This window comes from Glarea lozoyensis, assembly GCF_000409485.1.
Source record: "Glarea lozoyensis ATCC 20868 chromosome Unknown GLAREA4, whole genome shotgun sequence".
In the NCBI taxonomy this organism is placed as follows: Eukaryota; Fungi; Ascomycota; class Leotiomycetes; order Helotiales; family Helotiaceae; genus Glarea; species Glarea lozoyensis.
In genome coordinates, this window is record NW_007360999.1 from 31,099 (window position 1) to 49,388 (window position 18,290).

The 18,290-nt window shown below is 47.2% G+C and overlaps 11 protein-coding genes across 11 annotated transcripts; 6 read left to right on the plus strand and 5 right to left on the minus strand.

Moving 5' to 3' along the window:
* Positions 1-250: 250 nt before the first annotated feature.
* GLAREA_09347 (uncharacterized protein) lies at positions 251-1,633 on the plus strand (the record flags this gene model as incomplete). The annotated part of the gene is made up of 5 exons (XM_008085944.1): positions 251-479; positions 537-860; positions 909-1,138; positions 1,260-1,528; positions 1,576-1,633. The coding sequence occupies 5 exons, from the start codon at positions 251-253 to the stop codon at positions 1,631-1,633; spliced, it is 1,110 nt and encodes a 369-aa protein (XP_008084135.1).
* An 850-nt stretch (positions 1,634-2,483) lies between these two features.
* On the plus strand, positions 2,484-3,691 carry GLAREA_09348 (LDH C-terminal; the record flags this gene model as incomplete). The annotated part of the gene is made up of 4 exons (XM_008085945.1): positions 2,484-2,552; positions 2,629-2,746; positions 2,805-3,595; positions 3,644-3,691. The coding sequence occupies 4 exons, from the start codon at positions 2,484-2,486 to the stop codon at positions 3,689-3,691; spliced, it is 1,026 nt and encodes a 341-aa protein (XP_008084136.1).
* A 732-nt stretch (positions 3,692-4,423) lies between these two features.
* On the minus strand, positions 4,424-5,053 carry GLAREA_09349 (uncharacterized protein; the record flags this gene model as incomplete). Its single annotated transcript, XM_008085946.1, has 4 exons — positions 4,424-4,585; positions 4,637-4,825; positions 4,875-4,958; positions 5,012-5,053. 4 exons carry the CDS (start codon positions 5,051-5,053, stop codon positions 4,424-4,426), a joined length of 477 nt encoding a protein of 158 aa, XP_008084137.1.
* A 587-nt stretch (positions 5,054-5,640) lies between these two features.
* Positions 5,641-6,282, minus strand: GLAREA_09350 (uncharacterized protein; the record flags this gene model as incomplete). The annotated part of the gene is made up of 3 exons (XM_008085947.1): positions 5,641-5,811; positions 5,862-6,050; positions 6,118-6,282. 3 exons carry the CDS (start codon positions 6,280-6,282, stop codon positions 5,641-5,643), a joined length of 525 nt encoding a protein of 174 aa, XP_008084138.1.
* A 530-nt stretch (positions 6,283-6,812) lies between these two features.
* On the minus strand, positions 6,813-7,422 carry GLAREA_09351 (uncharacterized protein; the record flags this gene model as incomplete). The annotated part of the gene is made up of 3 exons (XM_008085948.1): positions 6,813-6,971; positions 7,022-7,207; positions 7,258-7,422. The coding sequence occupies 3 exons, from the start codon at positions 7,420-7,422 to the stop codon at positions 6,813-6,815; spliced, it is 510 nt and encodes a 169-aa protein (XP_008084139.1).
* Positions 7,423-7,915: 493 nt separating this feature from the next.
* Positions 7,916-8,557, minus strand: GLAREA_09352 (uncharacterized protein; the record flags this gene model as incomplete). The annotated part of the gene is made up of 3 exons (XM_008085949.1): positions 7,916-8,074; positions 8,120-8,308; positions 8,363-8,557. The coding sequence occupies 3 exons, from the start codon at positions 8,555-8,557 to the stop codon at positions 7,916-7,918; spliced, it is 543 nt and encodes a 180-aa protein (XP_008084140.1).
* Positions 8,558-9,270: 713 nt separating this feature from the next.
* Positions 9,271-10,014, plus strand: GLAREA_09353 (uncharacterized protein; the record flags this gene model as incomplete). The annotated part of the gene is made up of 1 exon (XM_008085950.1): positions 9,271-10,014. One exon carries the CDS (start codon positions 9,271-9,273, stop codon positions 10,012-10,014), a length of 744 nt encoding a protein of 247 aa, XP_008084141.1.
* Positions 10,015-10,538: 524 nt separating this feature from the next.
* GLAREA_09354 (uncharacterized protein) lies at positions 10,539-11,084 on the plus strand (the record flags this gene model as incomplete). The annotated part of the gene is made up of 1 exon (XM_008085951.1): positions 10,539-11,084. One exon carries the CDS (start codon positions 10,539-10,541, stop codon positions 11,082-11,084), a length of 546 nt encoding a protein of 181 aa, XP_008084142.1.
* A 357-nt stretch (positions 11,085-11,441) lies between these two features.
* GLAREA_09355 (Ubiquitin-like protein) lies at positions 11,442-12,587 on the plus strand (the record flags this gene model as incomplete). The annotated part of the gene is made up of 1 exon (XM_008085952.1): positions 11,442-12,587. One exon carries the CDS (start codon positions 11,442-11,444, stop codon positions 12,585-12,587), a length of 1,146 nt encoding a protein of 381 aa, XP_008084143.1.
* A 993-nt stretch (positions 12,588-13,580) lies between these two features.
* On the minus strand, positions 13,581-14,147 carry GLAREA_09356 (uncharacterized protein; the record flags this gene model as incomplete). The annotated part of the gene is made up of 2 exons (XM_008085953.1): positions 13,581-13,711; positions 13,826-14,147. 2 exons carry the CDS (start codon positions 14,145-14,147, stop codon positions 13,581-13,583), a joined length of 453 nt encoding a protein of 150 aa, XP_008084144.1.
* Positions 14,148-14,331: 184 nt separating this feature from the next.
* On the plus strand, positions 14,332-17,421 carry GLAREA_09357 (P-loop containing nucleoside triphosphate hydrolase; the record flags this gene model as incomplete). Its single annotated transcript, XM_008085954.1, has 1 exon — positions 14,332-17,421. One exon carries the CDS (start codon positions 14,332-14,334, stop codon positions 17,419-17,421), a length of 3,090 nt encoding a protein of 1,029 aa, XP_008084145.1.
* Positions 17,422-18,290: the final 869 nt, after the last annotated feature.

The following is an 18,290-nucleotide window of genomic DNA, read 5'->3' on the forward strand; positions in this document are numbered from 1 at the left end:
CGCCATAGGCGACAGTCAACCTATGAACGTTGAGCGCTTCGGTGACTGTCTATGTGTAATGCGGGCATGATGGGTTTGGGAAGATAAACATGTGTTGTGTAACGCGACAGAAAATGCTGATTGTGGGGCTGCGGCTCCGTCAGTAAGCCTCACTTCTTGAAGAAGGATATATCTTGCACTATATTGTTTATGATAATGGCAAAAATATCAGAGATTATGAATAGCACTGATCAATAGAAACAAGCAGAGAATGAATATCATCAATTCACCAGAGAGCGACTCATTAACGTGTGTTGGAAGCGAAGTCGAGAAATGTGACATTCCTCAAACAGAAATCACGAAGTCCAACAAGAATTGGAGGAACATCGCAACTTCGTCTATCAATAAACTGGCAGCATGCAACTCTATATTCCAATGGAGACCTTGGTCCGAGTCTGTATCGTCAACGACGGGTCAAAGATCCCCCGCAATAAGGAAGTGTGAGTTGATTTCGTCAGTCACTACGTCCACGCCAAACTAATCTTTCGCAAATTTAGTAGAGGATGTTTATCGAGGCTACCGCTCTTTAAGTACATTTCTCGACAGTGATGAGAACTTCATGGTTTACCGACGTTTTGGATATCTGCACTCTCGTGTACTACTTAGAAAACAAGACAAGTTGAGGAAGCTCGAGGATGAACTAGACTCTTATGATGATGATGATGCAAATGACACAACGAATACTCAACTAGCAAGCAGAAAAGTGCTTATGTCTCGTAGCCTAGACGAGTCTGCGAGTCGAAAAGAAAAGTTGCAAAGGCCAAGCATGCGCACTCGAACTGACATTCTAAATGACATCGAGGAAGGCTTGAAAGAATATGGTCACTTTCTAATTGCTTGTTTTATCATATGGGGCTGATAAGAGATAGGGTCATTTTTGTTGCAAGCCCAAAGCTTAGTTGCCCTCAACAGACCGTCTGCCAGTGACTATAAAAGTGTCGAAGGCTATATATTTACAAAGAAACCCTTAGTCGACGAAGAGAGTGCCTTTATTTACAAGAAAGAAGACCTCATAACTTTGAGAGATGGCCGTGAGATGGCTTTGCTGGACAATCTATTCGAAAAGATTTTGAGAGCACTTCACTGTTCTCTTCTACAGGTATGTGTCTAACAGAAATAAAAGGAAGTGCCATGCTAATCCAAATAGAACATATTTTGCTCAAAGGTAGCAACTCCTGATGCCTGCCTTTTGGATGAGCTGCACTGACATGTCTCCACAGGATGACAGAAGTAAAACAACCGATAAAAATCTCCACTATTACACCAAGGCCAGGAAGGACTACGCCATTACGGCAATGTTGGTATTGGTGTTATTATGCCTGTTGATACTACCAGTATTTATTCTCTATCGACTGACTCTGAAAAAAGACATGGACGTGACTTATACTGTGAGCATTGGAGTACTGCTGATATTTACACTTGTTTTCTCAGCGGTACTTTCAATGTTCACAAAGGCTAAGCGTCATGAAATCTTCGCAAGTGCGGCCGCGTAAGTTACTTGACTCCAAACAAAGAACAAATACTGATTGCAAAAAGGTACTGCGCCGTGCTTGTAGTATTTATCAGCAACATTCCAAGTCAGAAACCCTCGTAGCTTTGCTTCTGGAAAAGATACCTCGCTTCTGACGGAACGAGGTGGGAATAATGTAAGGATTTGATGTTGCAAATGAGATTAACTGATGGAACAAGAGGAGGGGTCGGAAAGGTTTGAGAAATCCGCAACGAATCGGCGAAAATGATGTCTCGGATCGGAGGAGGAAAGATTACTAGAATTCCCATATCAGCTGAGTGGTAGAAAAAAGAATGAAGGATAAAATGAAAAACTCTTTGGGGTGATGAATGAAACTAGTAGTATGCAAGCATGAATTGGAACCATAATAACGATAACATAAAAACTCTAAACAAAGAGAGAATCAAGCTCTTCTACTTGTCAAGAACTCCATATTCAGATTGATAAGGCACTCCTCCTAGACAAACAGGTAGTGGAAGGAGAACTCTCCTATAGATGATCGTGATCGAACCATCCGGGTGAGCTAGTCGCTGTTTCGTCAATTGCTCAACCGGAGAAACCATTTTTTGATGATGATTCTTGGGTGTAACAATGCTTTGAAAAGCAAGAATTCGACATTGGAGTATCTTGGTGGATTCTGAGCATTATGAATCTGTGGTCTGAAATAAAGGGGTGTCTCGATTGACGTGGAAGAGCCCTCAGGAAGTGACTATGAAACCTAGCTTTAGTCGTAGTCACCTGATGGGGAGCTGATGCGCTTTACCCAAACGAATCTAGCGTGCTTTCCCCGAAGCTCGGCCGGCGTTAATGAAGCTAAAAAATCAGCTCCTCTCAAGCTCCAACATTGCATCTCTGCACATCCCATCTGTCCGTGATATTCGTCAATCAGTTCTCCCTCAATTCCCTGTTACCAGATATCCCACATCTACACATCATGTTTGCAGCACGTAGAGCGTTCGCCGGCGTTGCCCAGTCACGGGCATTCTCCGCCTCGGCAAGAGACGTAAGTCATTCCATTTCTCCAACAGCTGCATCCGCAATCCATCCCCAGAGTCCAATTGCTAACCCACTTACTGTAGTTGTCGAAAGTTACCGTCCTTGGAGCTGCTGGAGGAATTGGACAGCCTCTTTCTCTCCTTCTCAAGCTGAACCCTCGGGTTACCGAACTCGCTCTATACGATATCCGCGGAGGCCCAGGTTCGAATAGCTCTCGCGCACTCGTCATTGAACAACCTACTAACTTCAGTTCTTCCAGGTGTCGCGGCAGATATCTCCCACATCAACACAAAGAGCAAGGTCACCGGCTATGACCCAACACCTTCCGGACTTGCCTCTGCGCTCAAGGGTGCAGAGATTGTCCTCATCCCAGCCGGCGTTCCCCGAAAACCTGGTATGACCCGTGACGACCTTTTCAACACAAACGCCTCGATCGTTCGCGACCTCGCAAAGGCAGCTGCCGAATCTGCTCCAGAAGCAAACATCCTCGTCATCTCAAATCCAGTCAACAGCACTGTCCCAATTGTTGCCGAAATCTTTAAGGCAAAGGGAGTTTACAACCCAAAGCGTTTGTTTGGTGTCACCACTCTCGATGTTGTCCGCGCATCCAGATTCGTTTCCGAAATCAAGAACAGCGATCCAGTAGATGAGAACATCACCGTTATTGGAGGACACTCTGGTGTCACCATTGTTCCTCTCTTCTCCCAATCCAGCCACCCAGACTTGGTTGGAAATGCCGAACTCCTCCAGCGCGTACAATTCGGTGGTGATGAGGTTGTCAAGGCAAAGGATGGTGCTGGATCTGCCACCCTATCAATGGCCATGGCTGGTGCCCGTTTCGCTGAGAGTTTGTTGAAGGCTGCACAAGGACAAAAGGGTGTTGTTGAGCCAACATTCGTTGACTCCCCATTGTACAAGGATGAGGGTATTGATTTCTTTGCCAGCAAGGTTGAGCTTGGCCCCAACGGTGTGGAGAAGATTATGGATGTTGGAAAGCTCGATGCTCAGGAGCAGAAGCTTTTGGATGCATGCAAGGAGGACTTGAAGAAGGTAAGTCATCCGCGACCTAATTGATAAAAAAATACTAACTTGTGCTAGAACATCAAGAAGGGTGTTGTTTTCGTCGCCGAGAACCCAGGCAAATAAATGCCTATTTCCACCGTATACTAGCGTACAAAAAACCGGAACTTCTTTCACTTATACGAGGCAATTAGCACATAATAGAGTGAAGGATCTGGGTTGGGGCATTGTTCGCAACTTTTCTGGGGTCTCTTGTGGTCCCAGTTCTTCTTACCCCATGTATTTTAGTATCCAAATGAGACGATTTAAATGATTATACAGAAATTCCTCTTTTAATTCCCAGTTGCATCTCAGGCCGGACATGTCTTTACACGCCAAAAATTTGAAAGCATACGAAACGTTTCAGTATTCGGTAGAATCGCCGGATTTATCAGAACATAGACGGTGGAGTCATTCAATCGCTCACCTTAGTGAGTAATCAAGGTTGTCTACTGTGTGTACCCTAAAGAAGAGATTAGTCCACTGAGCTCTCTAATTTGATACAGGTAATTGCATACTACATGGCAATGATTCAAGCCAGGTTAGGGTGTCATACTTCACTCATAATGATTTTGAATCACTAAATGAAACAGTAAATACTCTTCATTTTTATTGTTTTGAAAGTTATATATCCCCCTTGATATTCAGGTGCCACACTCAAGGCTGCTGACTCGTGCGTTCTATTCCTTCACCTGAACCACATCAAAGCTCAAATATCCATATCACATAAGTTTGCTCCAATATCCACAAAGTCTGGCGCTCATCCCCGATTCATATCCATCCCACTCATGTCAAAAAGTTCTACACCAGACCAGCCTTTCAAATCCCCCCCTTTGGAAGCGAAGCAAAAGTCTTCTTCAAAAACTTCGCATTCCAGTTCTTCTCCCCTCGAATCCCCTTCATATGCGCCGCAACCTTGGCCCACTTCTCCTTCTCAAACTCCGCCATCACAGCCGCCTCGGAAACGACCAAATCCGCAATCTACGCCACTTAGCCGTCGTCCTCACAATTATCTGACATGGATGGACATACCTCTTCTTTACTCATCTCCTCGCCGAGTGCAAGTAACATGGAATACTGATTGACTCGAAGCGTGTTGGCGCCCGTGGTGAGCCCGCCGGCGGCGCGGTATTGGACTTCGAGCTCTTTCCAGGAGACGGGCGGGTTGGCGGCGCGGCCGTCGAGAAGGAGTCTGTCGTAGGGTTGGATTTCGGAGAGGCTCTGAGGTGTTGTGTTAATTTGAATTCTTGGTGGGAGTGGTAGATCTTACGTTTGGTTTTGGGGATGCGGTAGCGAATTTTGCTGATGAGGGGGTGTTGGCTGCGCTGGAGGTCTTTTGGGGACGCTTTGTGACCTTGTTCGGTGTTTGCTTTTGAGGGGTTTTTTTGGGGTGAGAGTTGCTGGGACGTTGTCGTCTGAGTATAACATCTCTTCGTCGGTGAAGTCCATGATGATGGTTGTGTTGTAGATCGTTTGAGGCTGATGTTTGTGATATTTGGGAGAAGAACGAAAGAGGGTCGAGAAAACGTTTATCTAGGAAAACCCAGAGCTTCACTTTTGGGCCTCACTTTCACAAGCTCTCGGCTGTCAAGTGGTTCGTTTGGAGGAAAGAACGAAAGGTAAAGTCATTTCAATAATCGGATCTCATATTGTCATATGGTTCTTACGGTTCGTGCAGGGTTCCGCATATGACAGATCGTAAGTTTTCCTCCTAATGTCCCCTTTTGCTCAAGTAAGCAGAAATACCAAAACACAAACATTCTTAATTAGGAACGCAGTTGTTTTAATGTGAAAGATCCATTTCCATAAAAAAGCCAGTGACAGAAGCTAGTGCTACGCTATAATATCCTTGACGGGTATTCCGACAACAAAGCACTAATGTCAGAATCCCGTATCCCTTGGATCCAAGTCAGAACCTGAGATATTTGCCAGAACCCAGATCCCCCAAGCAACAACAATCTCCGAACATACTACCGGCTATCAACCGTCACCGTTCAAAGCTCTTCTTGAACTGTAAAATGGCCCAGAAACGACGCTCAAGCCAAACCCTGTGGAACACCCTTACGACGATTCATAGCTGTCTTCTTCACAAACTTCGGATCCCAATCTGGTTCATTCATCTCTCTAATCTTGACAGCAATCCGAGCCCATTTCTCCTTCTCCCACTCCGCATCTACGACCGCCTGTGCAGCGACCATGATTTCAATCTGCTCACATCAGCAACAAATACCGCGATCTTTGTCGAAATGTCACTTACATCTTCAGCGCTCGCTTCAGTGGCAACCTCCTTCAGGGCCGCAAACCGATGATTCTTCAAGTTCGTCATGCCCGTTGTGATACCACCTGCCTTCTCATACATAATCGCGATGTCTTTCCATGGAATTGGTGGATTGGCGGCGCGGGCATCTAGGAGGATTTGATCATAGGCTTGGATCTCACTCTTGCACTGCGAAGTAGGTTAGGCTATTGTTGAGGAGACACAGTCTTGACGAGAGGGCCAATGGGAGACTTACTTTGGGCATAGGACTATTCTTCAAGACCCTTCCCGGTGAAGGCGTTGTGGCTTGAGAGCGCTTGACGACTTTGTTGGGACTTGACTTTCGTTGCTTCGGTGTTTGGGGAGTGAAGTCGTCTTCACTTGGGTTGAGCGACATGGTTTCGTCTGAGAATTCGGCCATGATGGTGAGTTGTGGTGGTTGTGGTAGACAGATCGGGTGGTGCGAAGGGGTGGGCGTTCAATGTTGAGATGAGAAGAAAGAGAGGATGTGGGTAAGTGATATTTTTTAGATTAAGCTCTTCACTTTTAGACTCGCTTGAAAATGAGAATATGCAAGTGGCTAAGTTAGGCAGATAGTCCTGGACAGATATGTAAAAGTCAAGTCATCTATCCTTGAAGTTTGCTTGTTACACGGCTTCTTACATATCTTGAGAAAAAAAGCTGAAAAATACGCGACCTGCTGGGGAAAATGATATCGACTATTTTGATCATATTTAATTTCACTGCTATGATTTGTGGCCTTTTCTTGTATCAATGTACTTGTGGAAAATGAGTGCGGCTGCCAGCTGTGTCTGCTTATATGTACGTCACTGCTCAAATCCAGCTCAGAACTCGACTCTCCCAGATACTAGCATTTCCCATCGCCAACTGAGTTCAAAGCATCCCACTGAGGAGATCACAAGAAGTGTAGATGAAACACAACAAGAATCCCTACAAAGTACCCTTTTTCAGTCCATCGCAAGTATTCTTCAAAAACTTAGCATTCCACTCCCTTCCCTTCTCAACCTTCAACTTCTCAGCAACAAGTCCCCAAACTTGTTTCTGGAACTCCTCCTCAACAGCTTGCTTCGCGGCTATCAGATCTTGAATCTCCAATTTATTAGCATGCTAAATCACGAGTTTACCCAGCCCGCACCCACCTCAGTCTCCGTCATCTCCTCCTCAAGCGCCTCCAGTAAGCCAATGCGGACTTTGAGATTCAGATGTCCTGTCGTGATTCCGCCAGCGTCGCGGTACAACGTTTCGATCTCCTTCCAGGGGGTTGGTGGGTTGCGTGCGCGGAGATCTAGCACGAGCTGGTCGTAGGGCTGGATCTCGGCCTTGGTCTATTGAAAGGTCAGAGATTACCAGTGAAAGGAAAGAGTGGGGGTCTGACTTTTGGGACTGGCGAGTTTTTCAAGGCGCGGCTGGGCGATGAGATAGGAGTTTTCTTCGTGACTTTGTTTGGACTCGTGCCTTTCATGGTGACTTTTTTGATGTTTGAGGTGGTTGGGAGCTGGTACTCTGGACTCTCGGAGTCGTCTATGTCGAAGAACTCCATTTTTGCTGCGTATTCTATCGTTGCGTGTGGTTTGCAGATCGAAGATGGTTGATGTGACGAGATGACTGATGTTGTGTGATGGTTGCGAGGAAGAACGGAAGAGCTGTGTAAAGTTTGAAATAAGCGAAGTCGGCTCCTTGCCTGTCACTTATCCTTAGCCGTTAGTGAGAAGAGGAAGATGTAAGTGTTATGTTTAGGTAGGCACCTCGGTTCACCTTTGGACTCGCTTGTAAAAATGATCATAAGTGATTAGGTAGGTATCCGTAATACTTGATTTGCTAATCAAATTTTGGAATTGTGTTCTTGACGGATAGAAATCTCAAGAAGTTTAAATACAACCTTGGAAATGAACGCTGCTGACATATGTTTTCCTCATTCCTCGAATCAAGCTCAGAAATCATAACCTTACACATTAGCAAATCCTAGTACTCCATTCAGCTACCCCCGCCCCAGCCAGTAGCCGCAAATGATATGTCTCCATTAGAAATGAAAATCAAGCTGTAGTCTTTGGAAGTCCAGCGAAGGTCTTCTTAACGAATTTGGCATCCCACTCTGACCCATAATGAGTTTTCATGTATTCAGCAACACGTCCCCATCTCTCTTTCTCCCATTCCTCGCTGATCGCGGCTTCCGATGTTTTCAAATTTGCAATCTAGAAAAGTCAGGGTGAGCCAGAGCGAATGATTGAAAAACGTACATCTGCAGAAGTGACTTCGATGGCGGCAGCCTTGAGGAGTGGGTATCGATTATTCTTGAGAGCTTGAGCACCTGTAGTTATACCGCCCGCTTCTCTGTAGAGGACCTCGATCTCTTTCCATGGTGTCGGAGGGTTGGCTGCTCGTAAATCGAGAACCAATTGGTCGTACGGTTGGATTTCGGCTTTGGTCTAAATCAATTCGTCAGGTTCTAACATTAGAATAGAACTCCATGGCAAACATACCTTTGGTACTGGAGAGTTCTTGAGTCCTCGAGCTGATGGTGGAGTGCCTGCGATACCAGGAGTACTTGCTGGGCGGCCGCGCTTTGTTACTTTGCTTGGCGTGATCTTTGCGGAACCCTTTTTCGCCTTTGGAGTTTCAGGGAGCTGAAGCTCGGGAGATGGAGACGGAGATCTCGTCGCGGAGAAGTAATCCATTATGAGTCTTGATGTTCGGGTGTAATGGGTTGTAGATCGACGGATGTTGTTTGATGTTTAAAGGAAGTGATAGACAAGGCATGCGAAGAGAGGTAACCGAAGTCGAGTCCTTTACTTTCTTGTTTGCTTACCCGTCGACCACTAACGCCTGGGGGAAGGTGCTCGATCTGGATCTCACCTTTGACCTCGCTTATCATGTGATATCAGGGGTCCCCATTGTCAACAACACAAGACGGGAGAGATGTGTTGAAGCAACCTCGAGCGTTTCTAACCGCCCGTAATTCATACTAGAAAAGCTTATCAAAGTGAGTCTCGAGTTTGGTTTTATCGTGGAGAAGGTCCGTCCACTTGATTCGAGTCAAAGTTGACTTGTCACATGAAAACGCTGGCATGAGTTGTGCTAGCAAACATTTTTCAAGTGACGCAACTCCTGAACGGTCATCCGCCGGTATGGTGGCCAGTAGGAGTTGCTTTTAATCATTGGTTTCCTGTTGTCAGCAACAAACAAGGTTTATGAAATCATTGTATGACTTTTGATCAGTATATAAGGCGAGAGGTACCCCTCTGGCACCACGCCCATTTGTGTCTCCCCTTCTCCTACCCGGAAAGCACCTCAGACAAACTTCAAAAACAAGAGCCTCAGCCTGTACTACTCATCGTTTGCGGAACTTACAAGAGTTCTATTTCCAAACTTCCATCATCTCAATCACATAATGCCAAAATGCCGACAATGTCTCAACACCAGACTCACCGGTCGCCCTCAAGAAAGCCAACAACTCGTCAAATACCGACCAGGCGCCGCTCCTCGAATGATCATCACATCCGCAGGCTTCGTCGGTACATACAACCAAAAGTTTGTTCACCAACATCTACCCAATGTCTTCCACGAGGCAAGAAATCGGGGCGATCGAGTGGTGCATGGAATGGAGTGGTTTCAACAACAATTGCAATTTGTCGGTAGCCCTGTGTATATAGGGGGTGCAATAGACTGGGTCCTTAGCCGCGTGCAGCTCTATCAGAACTTGTGTCCGTTTCAAGGCACTACTTTCGGTGATCCGCGTCCCGTGAATCTCTTTGGGCGGTACTTGGAAATAATCCAGAACCCCGGCACAAATAATGCGAGGTTGAATAGAGCATTGAATGATGTTGTTGAGCTATTTAACGCCGTGGCGATTGTTCTTCGAACTGATATAGGATTCGCCTTTAGCGAACGGCTACTGCTTGACTATTGCGAGGCAGCTCAGAGATTGATTCCTTGGACATCATTTTTCGATCCTAATTCCATTTTCGATATAATAAGGGCCGCATATGAGCTCAGTGAGCGGGATTTAAATGTCATTGATCAACTGCGAAAGGGTTTGGGGCCGTGGGAAATAAGTACCGCTCGTACGGATGCAGCGGCCGCATACCAGTGGAAGGGAGATTTTCTGGCAAGGGATATTGCGCTTTATATATGATGGTGGGAAGGGAAAGAGATTTAAGGATAGTTCACTTGCCTTATGAACCTAATGTGACAATCCCAAGGGAAGACTGGTTTCCAAATAGGGAACCACCTGAGAGCAAAAGAAATGCGAGCAAGTAGGGGGTTGTAACATGCCTACTGTGAATAACAAGGCGTGTAAAGATATCATATTAACTAAGTGTAGGTTGATATCAAATAAAACACATGGTATAATGTAGGTGGAAACACTTACATGGATAAGTTCTTCAATTGCAGTAGAGCATAATAATACTCATCATCGTCTCACAGGACCGTGCATAGCGCCACGAACCTCGCGGAACACACTGTAACTGTATGCCACGCTGGACAAGCAGAAATCCAACAGCGTGACTCAAGTATACACAAGAAGGCGGAGTAGGATGGTGCGTCGTGGGACTGACAGCAACTGCCAGTTACTGTGTCTCTCTACCCACGAGACGCATATGTGCATGCTTCGACGGCTCGAAGCGGTCTGGCAGGCTGTAGGTAGACGTTGGAGAAATGGCGGTACTCGAGCAAAGAAAAGAAAGAGATGTAGCCATACACACTCGCAAGATCTCTGATGAGGCTCAATTGCTGATGTTGGATTCGTGTAACGGTTGGCTCAGTGGTGGAGTCGTCAACCGTCGAGACGTTTGCAGATTGAAGTCCGAAGCGAATACGGCCCGCCTCCGCTTCCAAGAGCAGGAGTCCCCAGATTCCCGTTCCCAGTCGCATCGAACTATCGCCGGATATCGACGACCAGAAAAGGAAGAAACAACGGAGACTGTGTTTCTTTTCGGGACGATTTCGGATGACGAGAAAGGCATAATCTCGACCTCGAAATACCTATACTTCATCTCTCATCCATTCGGTCGCTACAGACTCGCATCTTCATCCTTCCAAAACATTTCAGCAGCTCAGCTCCCAAGCCTGTTCTTCGTCGGGGTTAATGCGCAATCATACCTAGTTCCAAGTAGCTCGGCAGCAGCAAGTGGAGGGCGTCGATCAGCGAACCGCATCATCGCAAATCAACCTCGAACCCAACATCCAGAGCACCTCGTTTGACCCCAAGATCTGGGCTGCATACGACGGAAGAAAGGTCTGACCCGTGTCAATTGTTCCGTGCTTGCTGGTGGTTTCGCCGCAGCATCTGCCCATCTTCCCGCATCGATTGAAGTCTTCTAGCGATATCATTACATCCGATAATCCCATCCTCTTTGTCGAGATCCATCGTGGAAAACGGATTGCGAGCAGCCTCAATCGTCTGCGTTACAGCAACAGCCGCATTGGACTGGGTCGTGGCCCGAGCATTGAACACCTCCCCATTGACAGTCGATTCGGCCATCAATCTGGGAATTTCCTCCCCCATAAATCTTGCATTTCTGCATTGGACTTTGCTGCGACCCCAGATTCACCCGACCAATGGCAGACCCAGTCTCGTCGAGGCCGGTAGGAAACGGCGAGCAGCCGACACACACGACATCCGATGCTTTAAGAACATCGTCAACCTCACGATCGATAAATCCAGAGAGCAATTTGGAAATGAGCGACCTGGACGCATCGGGCGTCTCGAAGAATCCCACGACCGGCGCAGGTCCGCAGAGTGGTCTTTTGAACGACGTTGCCATCCCTCACTCCTCCCCCATCGATTCCACTTTTCCTACGACGACGGCCTCAACCTCGATACAGCCGGAGACAGCATCTGCTGTGAAAGACACAAGAGTTGAAAATATACCGCCGTCAAGTAGCGTTGGTGCAACATCTGCTACCACTAAGGCAACACCCGCAGACCTATCGTCATCAACTAACGGCGAGAACACATCATCAGCCGCAGCTTCAAATCCTCCCACAATGTCTCGACTCGATTCTGTAGCCATCGGTCCTTCTGTAGAAACCATGCCCACCGTTCCCACGGCCACTGAGGCTGGCCCAGTGTTGGTCATAACATTACTGCTCACTTCTGGGGCTCGCCATCCATACAAAATCGACGAAAAGTATCTGACGAAACGAAACGTCAATGTTCCGGGAGTTACGGAGAATGGAAAGAAGGACCCGTTTAGCATCAGCGTGTACACGCTGAAGGAATTAATATTGCGCGAATGGAGGGAAGAATGGGAAGCACAACCAAGCAGTCCCAGTAGCATACGGTTGATTTATTTTGGGAGATTACTGGACGATAAGACTGCATTGAAAGGTATGTTGTATTCTTTAAATTCAAGACTCCGAGCCTATGTTCCGGTGGCCATTGAATATCTCTCTGACCAAGAGGACGAGACCTGGGATTTCATTGAGCTGGCATGTTTCCTTGGACTGGAAACGTCTACAGCAGACTTGTGGGCTGTTGGGAGGCCATCGTTCTTGATTTCTCGTTTGAATGGCTTTTTTCAAATTATACTAACACTGCCGTCAACAGAATGCAGACTGAACGCCGACTCCGCCAACGTTGTACATATGACCGTCCGGCCGCAAGACATCGTCGACGAAGAAGACGCCTCGAAAGGCAAAGGCATGGGTCGAGATAGAGGGGATGGCGAAAGCAATGCCGGCTGTCGTTGCGTCGTTCAATAAATTCTCTGGTCAAATTTAGATCGCTTCAAAGCCACCTTTTCGATCACCAAATCACTATAGCATACGCCTTTTACATTCTCTTTCCACGTTTTACCATATTTGCTCAACGAGGCTAGTTTCACATACATCGACGAAAGGGATCCCTACTTAATGATTCGAACCGGTTTTCTGCGACGGAAATATTTTGGCGTTGGGGATATACGAGGGATTGATTTGTCTGCCTTTGGTCGTGTTTCTACCGAGTGAAGAAGAGGATATAGTGGCATTTCCGCGGATAGCATGGTGATTTCATCCTAGGATTGAACGGGAGGCAGTTGAGAGCGGGAGATAGTTTGAAGTTAAACGACTGAAGGTCGCGATTCAGGTGATTAGGAGTAGGTGGGAGAAGTGTACAGTTAGGAAGGAGCATTAGGTTTGTTATATATCGAGGTTCATGGATGTCTCTAGTTATGGTTCTATTGTTTTGGGAAGATCTGGATAGAATGCAGTCTACGGCTTATCATTTCTCCATGATTTCTTCGAATGTGTTCCATTAAGATTGAAAATAACCGTCCATGTAACAGAGCAGAAGGATTCCCTCTTGGGTAGGTTGGGACTACGCCAAACGTGAACCTACAGGGTGAAATAATCAAAGAAAGATTGGATGTGTTCTTGTTATGTTAGGGGGAAGAACTATAAAGAGTGCTAGGTCTTTTTTCACCTTTCTAAACAGATTCATATCGATGTTTGGGTGCTGGTGTATATGGAAGTTGGTGTTCTTACGATCTGCTGAAAGCACAATGTGATGAAGACGTATTCCTTTGGCCTCGCAGTAATTGTGACTTAACAGTTGATCATGTATGGCACATTCCATCCTGTCAACGCCACCAGTCATTTATAAAGTCCAGATTGGTATTACAAGCTCGCTCTCGCTTTTTTCCACCGCTAAAGCCTTCTTCCTCCATCATACAAAGCACTCCCCTATTGCACGTCTTCACTGCACATCATAACCCCTTACTGCATCTTCACCTTCCTCTCCATCTCATCGTGGAAACCCGGAATCGTCCTCAACTCATCCCCGGTGAAGATATCCTCCCATACAATCTCGGTATCTCTTCCTCTTAGAATGTCTTCGTGGAGGTCACCTGGGATAGTTTGTTAGCCCATATCCCACATATCTTCCTTCTTCATCTTCTCCATTCCCCATGCCCTCAGATCATCCACCACCATCCACACAGAACTAGAAAGCACAAACTCACCACGACCATTCCCCCCCAAAACAGCAGGTCTCCAAGCGCCCTCCCCCACAATCTTCAACTCCATCCCGCGTCTCACAGCCTCGCTCATCCCGAACGTCCTACGCAACCCCGTCATCTTCAGGCTCTCCTGCGTCGCTTCCCAGTTCTTGAGGCGGGATTCCAACGGGTGCGCGCTATCTGGTGTGCCGGAGGTGGTGGTCGACGTGGATTTGGTGGGACCGACGCCGGCGCGGAGAGTGTCGTGGAGGCCTGGGGCGGAGGGGGCGGAGAGGGAGGTGGTTGAGATTTGGGTTGTGTGGGAGGGGAGGGGGGCGATGCGCATGGACTGAGGGTGTTAGCATTGGGTTGAGGGTTGATTTGGGAAGAAGGTGATGGTTATGGGAAATGCATGTGCTGGGTGTATGGTGTTAATAGAATGGATGGGAGCTTACCATGATGGCTTTTATTTGGAGCGTGAGCTCGTTTTCAAGTGTTGAGTTTGAGTCTAAACAATTGTGTCTGGCGCAATGAGAATTGTTGATCGCGAGGTGGAGGTAGTTAAACTTGTAGTCGTGAGAAATCGAAGCTGTAGAGCTCAAGCTCCAGGCGACGAGACGACGTGTATCAAACTACCACCCAAGCACTTAACACCCACCGTAACAGCCGCAAAAGTGGGGCCTCGCCCGTGCACCCCAGACTTTATCACGAGTTTTGCATCAAAAGTCATCATCATTGTAGATGGCCCAACAACAATGAATCGGCAGCTGGGAGTCCTGTTGCGACGGCCTCATGGGACCGGGAGGATCACCTGGATAGGAATCGGGTGTTCCCAATCATGGCTTCGACATCTGTCGAGCACTCCTAGACTTGAAAGGAATGATCCACGCCCTGTGTATAAGATTCGGAGGGCGTTACCTGGGCAAAAGAGATTTGAAGATCAATCTGATAGGTCTAAAACTGGATGGCGAAGTACGGGGATTGAAGTGCCAGATGGGTATACTTTTAGGAGACTAGATGTCGGAAGAAACAGAAATTGGGGAGAGAAAGACGAGAACACTTCGAGTGACCCAACTACGGAACCTCCAAAAGATGGATTTGCTTTCTTCCGGGTACCTGGGACAGCGGAGAGAGCTCCCGGGGAAATATTGAGTGATCCAACGACGGGAATTCCACTGCGACAATGGGTTGGAGAACGTTCTTATCGGTTATCTCTTGGACGGGAGAGATCTGATCGTCCTGAGGGGTCTGAAATGCAGGGTAATCAACAAACGACTGACTCTGATCAAATTTCGAGCGAAACCGGAGTTCCTGTTTGGCAAAGGAGGGGGATTTGGGCGGAGCGAAATGCACGAGTTCAAACGTCAGATGGATTCAATCGTGATTGGAAATCTGATGATCCCCATGAGATGAACCCCCCGGTAAGTGACAGGAAGAGGGAGCGGAGACGAGAGGAAAGAATCAGGAAAGGGGAGCGGAATTTACGGATGATCCAAATCCAAGAAGCTACTTTTTACCGCCATTTTCCTCGATCAATCTCAGATACTGAAAGTAGCAATCCGCCGCTCTTCAAGGATTTGACCTTTGCGCTTGTAAACGCCAAGGCGCGTCAAGGAGACGGCTCTACTGAAGATGATGTAGTCCATGCAAGTCCTAGACATTGGGCTATCATTGGACCTTCCGGATCTGGAAAGACGACTTTTCTGCAGGCTATTTCGGGACGTCTTCATTCGACTCCTGGGGCTGGGACTAAGGGCGTGGTTAAATGGCCTTTATTTGAGCGTAGCGGGATGGAAACCCCTCTTAGCCAGGCGATTCAGAGGGTGGGATTTGATGGGGAACAGGGACTTGGTCAAGCACCTAAAGGAGCTTATTTAAGTGCTAGGTATGAGTCTAGAAGGGAGATTGAGGACTTCAGTCTGCGTGATTACTTGAGAGGGAATACCGAGTTGAATGCTTTTGAAGATTTGAAGGAAAAGGTCAATGAACAGACGTTGTACAGTGTGGCGAAAAGTTTGAGATTGACCGACTTACTCGACATGCCGATTTCGAATCTAAGCAACGGACAGACGAGACGAGCTAGGATCGCCAAGGCTCTACTCGGTAAACCGGGTCTCCTGTTGCTCGATGAGCCTTTCATGGGGCTGGATCCTCCGACGTTACTCACGCTGAGCCCAATGTTGAGAGAGCTGGCAGAGAAGAGTAGGCCACGATTACTTCTGACGCTTCGACCTCAAGACCCTATCCCGGATTGGATTACAGATATCATCTACTTGAAGGGAAATTGCCAAATTGGTTATATTGGGGAGAAACACCTCATTTTAGAAAAGATGAAGAAGTGGTGTGAGAATGTTCGTATAGGTCGATTTCGTCGTCATGATCCTGAAATGCCGATTCATTCGATGCTAGAGGTGGGACGGGTCTTGACAGATACGGGGATTGAGGAAAAGCACATTGGTGCTACAGAAGCTAAAACGGCCACTGAGCTTGCTGGTAGAATCGCGAAAGAAAGCAACCACTCAATTTCTCTTACTGGACCTACCGATCAGCCCCTTAGTCGAGATGGATATCCTATGCTTGATTTCGAGCCTCAATATTCCCCTGAGACTGAAAAATTGATAGACATGAAAGGTGCCGTCATATCATATGGCGAGAAAACAGTTCTCGGAAACTGGTCACAACCCATCCATGGCGAGGTGAAACCCGGTCTGTGGTGGGAAGTTTTACGTGGCCAACGCTGGGGCATATTTGGACCCAACGGATCTGGCAAAACCACATTACTCTCGTTAATCACCTCGGATCACCCAAAAGCCTACTCCCTTCCCATCGAAATATTTGGACGATCACGCCTCTCTGAACCAGGAAAGCCAGCTCTCTCGATCTTCGAACTTCAATCCCGAATCGGACAATCCTCACCCGAAATCCACAACCACATCCCACGCTCCCTAACCATCCGTCAAGTTATCGAGAACGCCTACTCAGATACCCTCCGCGGTCCTCCAACCCTCGACGACAGAATCCGCAAACGCATAAACCGATTTCTCATCTGGTTTGAACAAGACCTCCGCCCCGGCGCCACCGCCGCAGAAACCCCACTCGTCTTCACCCCAAGCCCATGGTTTACAGAAGCTCAAAACATAACAACGCTCAAAAACCTAGTCTCACAACATATATCCCGCGACACCAGCTGGGCAGACACGAATCTCTTCGGCGCCCTCCCCTTTGGCGCCCAACGAGTCCTCCTCTTCCTCCGCGCCATCGTCAAGGAGCCCGACATCGTCATCCTCGACGAGGCGTTCTCCGGCATGGACGACATGGTGCGCGACCGATGTCTCCTCTTCCTCGCGCACGGCGAGCTGAAACGTTACAGGACGCACGAGAACGGCGAGCGCAGCATCGTGGATAGCGAGATGAAATCTTTGAATTTTGATGCGATATGGGGGTTGAGCGATGAGCAGGCGTTGGTTGTGGTTAGTCATGTTCCTGAGGAGATTCCGGGGAGCGTGAGGAATTGGATTTGTTTGCCGGATGCGACGACCGGGAAGCCGCCTCGGATGGGGGTGTTGGATGGCCCGATTGAGGGGGATAGGGGGAGGTGGAAGGAGATTTGGGGGATGTAGTGTGGGGTGTGTAATTTTATGGGGGTAGTGGGTGAGGGGTGTATGATAGGGTGTAGAATGTAGATGGATGTATGTATGAAATATAGATTAGAGCAGATCTCAAATGTAAGATCACAAAATTGGAATGTTTGAAGCATCCAAACATAGCATAAACTCATCCGTTGAACTTCATCCTTCCGAACGAGCGCAGAATCAGATCTCGAACTGACGAGCTAACCATCCCTCATAGTAGCAAGAGTAAAATAGCAAAACCTCGATCTAGACGGTACAACATGGTACATTTCCCCAATCGAATTACCGAGTCGTCAAATTTGACTCTCAAGAACACAACATGACTACACCTCATTCTCGATAACTTAACAAGCAATCCAAAAGGTTGAACCAGAATAGACCAAGTGCTTCTGCACCGTATACTGTCAATCACGAGAAGTCTTGTCTTGCGAGAGAAAGGCTGCACACGGTACCGTGAGATTTGCAGATTGCTTGATGACTGGTACTGAGAATGTGTCGAGATTTGATTGTGAAATAAATGTAGATTTGAATTTTCTAAAGCTTTTATGAGTATGTTGTAAGTCTAACGAGGCATCTCTTCAGGGCAGAATAAGGATATTAGTCTAAAATGATATATTAGATTAATCCCAGTGCCCGAATATCCATTGCCTCTAATGTGACGACTAAATATATCTCTTCGGGGAGACATGTTACAAATTCGTTTTCGGACATGGTAAGGTAACACTGAGATAGTGTCCTGTCAATCTTACAACACAGCTCTGATTTAAAGGGTACATACAGAATTTGAAGTAGATTAAGTTGTATCAAGTGTTATTCTTTATCTTGATTATTCCAGAAAGCAATTTATGAGGTGCTGG